Source organism: Sceloporus occidentalis, unplaced genomic scaffold, assembly GCF_023333645.1.
Source record: "Sceloporus occidentalis isolate IW3139 unplaced genomic scaffold, rSceOcc1.0.p SCAF_13, whole genome shotgun sequence".
In the NCBI taxonomy this organism is placed as follows: domain Eukaryota; kingdom Metazoa; phylum Chordata; class Lepidosauria; order Squamata; family Phrynosomatidae; genus Sceloporus; species Sceloporus occidentalis.
Genome location: NW_028316993.1, coordinates 11,724,925 through 11,732,500, shown reverse-complemented (window position 1 = coordinate 11,732,500; position 7,576 = coordinate 11,724,925). Strand labels below are relative to the sequence as shown.

General features: G+C 46.5%; 1 protein-coding gene across 8 annotated transcripts in view; it reads left to right on the top strand.

Annotated features, from left to right (window-relative positions):
- Positions 1-7,190, top strand: part of MACF1 (microtubule actin crosslinking factor 1) — a 257,008-nt gene extending 249,818 nt beyond the window's left edge. For 4 of the 8 annotated variants that reach the window (XM_089478292.1, XM_089478291.1, XM_089478293.1 and 1 more), the window contains 6 exons: positions 178-295; positions 589-657; positions 2,213-2,424; positions 3,219-3,332; positions 4,553-4,676; positions 5,436-7,190. In XM_089478292.1, coding sequence (XP_089334418.1) covers positions 178-295; positions 589-657; positions 2,213-2,424; positions 3,219-3,332; positions 4,553-4,676; positions 5,436-5,689 — 891 coding nt within the window. In that variant the 3' untranslated portion in view covers positions 5,690-7,190. The remainder of the gene's footprint in view (positions 1-177; positions 296-588; positions 658-2,212; positions 2,425-3,218; positions 3,333-4,552; positions 4,677-5,435) is intronic. The other 4 variants (XM_089478295.1, XM_089478296.1, XM_089478294.1 and 1 more) reach the window with 2 other exon arrangements.
- Positions 7,191-7,576: the final 386 nt, after the last annotated feature.

Genomic DNA, 7,576 nt, shown 5'->3' with positions numbered 1-7,576 from the left:
TCAAAATGGTCTAAAGGCAGCTGTAGGAGAGGAATGATTCAAAAATATAGACGCAGTTTGTCTGTCCTGCTGCAGTCCCTTTCAGAGAAGTGCATGTCTGCCTTTTACACTGCATGATGCTCTCTGGTGTAGCTGTGTGTTTAAACTGTTCTCCTTGTTTGCTAACTGCCTCCACAGTTTGGTGATTCGCAGCAGTTGCGGCTGGTCCGTATCCTGCGTAGCACAGTCATGGTTCGTGTCGGTGGAGGGTGGATGGCCCTGGATGAATTTTTAGTGAAAAATGATCCTTGCAGAGGTAAGAAATGTATGCCATTTTTAAGTGGGGATTTTCAGCCTCCCATGATTCTGAGTCAATTGAGAAGCAAATCGGGCACTTGGCATTTTGTGGGCCAAGAAGAAAGTGCATTATTATCCTGAGAGCAGGGAGATGAATATAAGTGTGAATAAAGAAGAAATAGTGGGAACCTCTTTTTCATCTGTAAGCTGGTCTCTCTTTCAGTACTTCAACTTCCACTTTGGCAGTCGCAAATGGTTGTGTGTTTTCTTGCTCTGTCTTTTCTTTGTATATGTGTATCTTCTCTATTCTAGTTCACCACCCTGGAAGTAAAATAAAACGCTCTGATTCCAGCTCTTCGATTGCCAGTCAGTCTCCAATAGGTTGGCAGTTTTTCTTGGCTTCCTCTATCACTCTACTGTCAGGAATGGCTTTGCTGCTCTAAAATGCCTCCGTCTTCCCTGTTACCTCTCTAGCCCACAACATTGCTCCCTTTAGCCATGCTTTGGCAAAAAAAGAGAAAAAGAGGGTTTCAAAATATGCCTTCACTGCTTTGGGCTGAAAACATCATGGGGATGGAGTTCTCTCTCCCAGTCTGGTGCTGTCTGTCATGCTAGCCCAGATCTGCTTCTGCCCAGCCTCTTCCCAAGGGCTTCACTTTCGTTTAGCCTCCTGGTAGCCATAAAAGGCTTGCCTGATGGAGAAGAAAGGGCTGTACCCTGAGCCAAACTCCCTCTATTCCTCTTCGGCCCAGCTGTGGGGAAATGTGGGACCCTCCAGAGGTGTACTCCAGGGATATCTAGAGCCACAAGCTCCATGCTCCTACTTTGGTCTCTTTCCTGGCATCTTCCTGGATCCCAAGAGCCTACTTGCTCTCCATTTTAACCTTTTTTGCTTATACGTGTGGAAATGCCCATTTTATGTTGTCCAAGACAAATGCTGGGGATGCTGCAGGCCTGGAGGGGGGGGGGGGTGACAGTTCCTTGCTCCAGCCTGCCATCTGTCTCTCATTGGAAGCCATCTGATGGCCCTTCGTTTGTGGATGGTGTCATTTTCTCTGGTCCATGGCTATCAGCAGCATGTTTATTGCCCCACTGGAATGTTTTGCCTGAACTCAGCTGCATGCAGCCTTGTGACTAGAGATTCCAGAGGCTTACTCCAGCTCCCCTGAAACTGGTCTTGAGCGCTCCTGCCAACTTCTAGGTTATTCTGCCACAATATGAAGCTATAGTTGCTTGCCTTTGGTGAGTGGAGGGAATGTGTGAGACCTCCACTTGCACTTCTTGCCTTGCTTCTTCTGCATGGTCTTGCTTACTTAACAAAACTGCTCCTTATTGTTTCTACATCTGCCTGTTGGATTTATTCTCACCCTGCCCCAAGACTGCAGAACTTGTTGACCGTTTTCAAGCAAGCTGGTGGGGGCACTTTAGCAAAAGAGCAATGAAACTGCTATTTCATGGTTGTAGATTATTTAAGTCTGTGCCCATCCCTGACTCATTTCCTTCCAGCTTTTTGAACAAATCAGGAAAGGCTAAGTCCAGCTGTGCTGATTGATCAGGAGCAGGATTGTAGGCTCTGTACAAACTGCAGAACATAGGTTAGGCACCTAGTCCTACATCAAAGTCCTATATCTTTCCTCTCTATGTTCATCAGGGTTTTTTAGGTATTTATTTATTTATTGTATTTTACATCCCGCTCTTCAGCCAGAAAGGTGTTGGTGTGTTGGAGCAAAATGAGAAGGCTAAGATGGTTCTCTGCATGAGATCAGTAGGAACGAGGCAGAAAGAGTCCAAAACATCCAGCTTTTATCCCAGGCAAACCTGCACCTGGCTGTCAGAAGCTTCTGGCTTGGTCTGGCTCTGATGTTCATTTGTTCCTCAGATTGTGGTTCTTCAGTTTCACTCTCATGCCTTCATTGTTGTTGTACCTTTCTTATAGCACGAGGAAGAACTAACCTTGAACTTCGAGAGAAATTCATTCTCCCAGAAGGGGCTTCTCAGGGAATGGCGCCATTCCGATCCAGGGGCCGCCGATCAAAGCCCTCTTCTCGGGCGGCCTCCCCAACACGGTCCAGCTCCAGCGCCAGCCAGAGCAACCACAGCTGCACTTCCATGCCATCTTCCCCGGCAACACCGGCAAGCGGGACGAAGGTGAGAGCTTCCGTTTATCACAGAACCCACTTCAGCCAAGTTTTTCTTCTTGGAGATTTGTTTTCTCCTTCTGCCCTGAACACTGAAAACAGGCAGCTGCTGGCTGTTCAAATTCTGAACAGCTGCAGCTGAAAATGCACTCTGATGGGGAATGGGCCAAGTTTCTCTGGAAAGGCAAGAGCACCCGCAGCCAACTCCAAAGGTCCATCAGCACAACAAGTTGCAAAGGCTGAAAAATCCTTTCTCCCCTCCTGTTTCTCTCACTCAGTTACACATACACACTTTGGAGAGATGTGGCATAACAGCTAGAAGGCCCTAAATTAAAGTGCACATTTTTCAACACACTCCAAAGTTGTCCAGCAAAGGCCCCAACATTGCTGAGAGAACTACAATCTCTCAGGTACACTTTCCCCTCATTACACACCTACAAAATGCTGCCCTAGCTAGAGTGAAAAGGTGAAGGCTTGTGTTTCACTTCCTCCTTCCACTCCATTGTATCCGTCCATGTCTCATTTTTAAATTGTGTTTCTTGGTTTCTGTAACCACTGAGCATGTCTTCACTCCCTGGCTTTTGGCCTGGGTCAGACGGCCACGCCAGCCCCAAAGACAGAGCCCAGACTCTGCCTTTCAGCTCATTCTGCCAATGTATGTTTATTTTGTGTTATTTTAGAATTATTTCCTTTTTTGTTTTTATTCCCTTCCATCTTGGACACTCCTCCTCCTCTCTCCCCTTACTCCACTCACTTGCTTCCCCCCCTACCCCTCAACCTCTCTTTGGATTTTCCATTTCACAGACTCCGCATCACTTCACCCGTTCTTATGACAAACCCTGGTTGGTAAACAGCAAGGCAGGTACCCCCCCTTTGAGGGGCCTCGATAATGCCGACCTCCACCTGTCTGCTTCTGAGGTAGAGTATGGCTTCCCTGAGCCAGTGCCGGCTGCAAAAGGAGGAGCGTGGCCACCTTTCCCTGCTTTCCTGGCTATAACAGCGCTTGGTAACACCTCCTTAAGGCAGGGCTGCTGTGTTTTCCACTGGCTTCTCACTTGGATTTCTTGAACACGCAGGGAGACAGAGAGGATTGTCCTTGCAAAATACACTGACACAAATACAAAATAGAATCCACAAATTGCACCGTTTCTCCTGGGTCAGTCAGTGTTTTATAGATGTGTCAACATGTATGTAAATTCAGTTGATATAATGGCTCTACTTCAGGCAGGATGATGATTTAGGCCAATAAAGGAAGAAGACCCTTTGAAAGCATGGGCATTTGCAGTCACAACCTCAGAAATGTTTTATGTCTTGGCACTGGAGAGAATCCATGAGTTTCACTATCTTCCTCTGTGCTTTAATAGGAATCACCACAACCCCTATCTTGCTACCCTTTCCCCAGTTTGTACCCTTTTGTGTCCTGGATGGATGTTCATAAGTAGGTGGGATGTTTTCATGTTTTCAACCAGACATGGGCACCTGTTGATCTCCAAAACTTTGGGGTCCTAGCCAGCATAACCACTGCTGAGGGACTGTGGTAGCTGTAGTCAGAAAAACACCTGGAGGTCTACACAGTGATTTGGTAACTTGACCACAGGGACCATTTTGACACTCAACCGATTTAGCCCATGGTCCCCGCAAAGTGTTGTAGGGGAGGGGGGCTTTCTTCCTTTCCCAGCAAGGACAGTAAAAAGAGATATGCTTTAACAGCCTGGCTTTCTTCATCTTTGTGTGAGCCACAAGAAAAGCTTCCTTGGCATCTGTCTGCCTGCCTCTTCTTTGCTTGCTAGCAGCACCTTAAAGGTCTTGATCGGAAGGGTGAGGAGAAACGGGTCAGACAGCCACCTCAATCTTCTTTAAGGGAAACAGTGGAGCAAACAAGAAACTCTGCGAACACAACTCACATTTGGGTTGTTGTGTGGGTCTTGCTGTAACAAAAGCAAGAGTCCCTCTGTGCCACATGGGGGAATATCAATGCTCAGTACATTTTTCTGTGACCTTTAAGATGTTGTGGGGAAGCTGCAGCTTTGCTCCTGGAACACAGACATCCTCTTCGCTTTTGTCTGTTTTTTAAAACTGGATTTAAAAGTCTTGGTTGGCCATGTTATAAAATCTTGACTTCCCTTTATTGTTCCAAGGTGACTCCGTCTTCAAGCAGCAAGCTGAAACGGCCCACCTTCCACTCAAGCCGAACATCTCTTGCCGGGGATACCAGTAACAATTCCTCACCAGTTTCTTCAGGTGCCAAAACCAACCGGGCGGGTAAGTGCCGCTGTATCAGTGAAATCTAGGCTGAACTTCTGCTTTAGGAGCTACAAATGTTTTACATAGCCACATCTCCAGTATCACAACCCACCTTGTAGGCAGCATGTCCCATGGTGTGCTTCTTATCATGTCCATGTTGCCATAAAGTGAAGAGATTAATGGAAATGTGTTGAGCTATTGTCTGTATGGGACACAATGCAGCAAGTATCTGCAGAGACCGAGGATGTTTTTGCAGCGCAGCCAGCTACAGGAAAGTAGCTGGTAGTGTCCCTTTTATCCAAATAAAGGAGACACATCTGTACAGCAGGAGCTATTTTCTAAGGAGATACAGCAAGTGAGAGTACCTTTAGTTAAAGGACACCTTCCTCCAAAACAGTAGAGAGTTGGGGCAAGCTGTGCCCAGACTTGTCCTCCTGGAAACAAACTGGAGCTGGACTCCTGCTCCAAAGCACAACTTGATATATAGCTGCCTCTTCTGAAACCCACTTCCAGAACCTAGAGTATCTTGTATCAATAGGGGTGCATTGGAATATGATTAGCTCTTCTGTTTCGAGGACCCACTTGCCTGGGCACTGTGTGGCTGTGATCAGCCTCCCACATCTAGTCTAGGGGGGATGCTAGGAGCATTTTCGTAGCCATGAAGATGGGCTGGGGAAGCATCACTGTTCCATTCAGAAACAGGGCTGATCCATAAATCCCTCCTTCTAGGCTTCCATTTGGGGTAGTTGCTAAGAAAGCGTCTGTTTCTATTTCCAGATCCGAAGAAAACCGCCAGTCGCCCCACGAGTCGCGCCGGGAGCCGGGCTGGGAGCCGGGCCAGTAGCCGGCGGGGCAGCGATGCCTCCGATTTTGATCTCCTGGAAACACAGTCCGCTTGTTCAGATACTTCTGAAAGCAGCGCAACGGGGGGCCAGGGTGGCTCTCGGCGGGGCATGGGGGCAAAGCCCTCGAAAATCCCCACCATGTCGAAGAAGACGCCCACCCCCAAAACTCCAGGCCCCAAGAGATAATACAGCATTCACACTCACCTGCATCATGACACACACATACACACACAAACACACAGAACAACCTGTGTCCAGTTTTTAACCCTGCATCATACATTGGATGTATATTTATTCTACATGGGAGAAATTATATTGTTAAAAGTGTAAAAGAATTAATTGTGTTATCAAGCTGCCTTATTTTGTTCTGTTAATTTTTTTTTTTTGTAAGTTACTATTTTCATGTGAATATTTATGTAGATAAAACTTGCCTTCTGGTGACCTTCTTTGCGTTGGCGGGAGGACACTGGGGAGGCGGGATGAACTGTGGGAGAGAATCAAAGCAAGCAAAAGGTCAAGATGTGAAAATGTAAAAACAGAAAACAAAAAAATTATAAATAGGATTTTTGCGCAGTGCAGGAGCTGATCCTGCTTTATCTTTTAGGATTGTTTCCTAAATGCATCTTTATTAAAAAAAACAAAAACAAAAAACCTTTCACTTGCTGTCTCAGCAAGGTAAATTATATTTAAAAGCAACACCGGAGTATCCAGCAGTGTTCAAGGAACTCTCTCTCTTTTTTTCTTTTTCTTTTTGTAAATCATGGATACCTCAAATAGAGAGAAAATGTGTGGTGGGGGGACCTGGGGCTTCTGTTTCTGTTTAAAAAAAAAGAATTCCTGGTTTTACCTGAAGATTAAAATGGAGTGAGTTTGAACAAACATTTGCACAAGCTTCGTTCCAATAAAGGAGTTCATTAAAGCAAAACAAAACCACTGTATACTTAGCAAAGTGCAAAAGCTCCATCAGCTGCTGGGTTTTTTAAAAGAACAACTATCCTGTATTTTCAGGGTGGGGGTGAGTGTTGAATTTGCAGCCGCCAAGAGACATCAGTCACGTTGGGGAGACGATTCGGGGGCTGAGGGACACGGAGCACACGTCCCTTCGGCAAAAGGGCAGCAAACGGGGAGCTCCTCTGGCCACTGCAGAAACAACACCCCCACCTTCACCTTTTTGTTCACAGACTGCTATGGAACAAACAGCAAACTGCATCATTTCCTATTTATTCTCTCTCATCCAGTGAATGGCCACTTGTGGACTAGCCTGACACACAGGAGACCTTGCACTCCAGAGAAGAGCTGCCTTCAACACGCACAGTCGCTTAGAAGTTTTAAAAAGTGTATCACCAGCAGCCCCCCACCCCATTTTCGCCAGTCCCCTCTCTCTCACACACTTACTTTTATATGCTCCCCTCTTTTTATCCCCTTTGCTGCAGGGGTGTGTGTGAAAGAGAGGAGGGAGAAAACAAAGCTAAACTTGTGTGACCCTAAAGAAGCTGGAGGGAAGGATTGGGCAGGGGCTACTCGGTCTTCCTGTATTTATTACCTTGTGCTCTTTTTCCCTGCTCTGACTGACCATATTGCTGTGTGATTCTCAGTTGGTTTATTTGAGCCAGAACCTGAAGCTCTACCAATGAATTGTTTTAAAAAAGGACTCTTTTTGTATTAAAATTGCTTGCAGTAATAATAAGCAACCTGCCTCCTGTTTTGTGCTGCACAGGAAATCACCAGATTAAGTGAAGGAGAGCGAGAGTGTGTGTGTGTGTGTGTTCCTTACTGACCTTTCCTCCCTCAGAGGAGAGTGATCTAAGACTTCCTCTCTGGTTGTGTGTGTCTGTACCTTCAAGTGGCCTGTTGACTTATGGCAACCCCTTGACGTTCACAAGGTTTTCTTAGGCAAGGGATACTCTGAGGTGGCCAGTTCCTGCCACTGACTGCAAGAGCTACTGTTCCAGTGTCCTGCAAGTGGACTTCCTGGAGGCTCCTGACTGGCTTTGGAAGGGGGTCAGAACAAGGAGGGTTTCTCTGGTGCTATTCTGTCCCATCATCTATCTGCTATAAATGCACCTCTGGTGC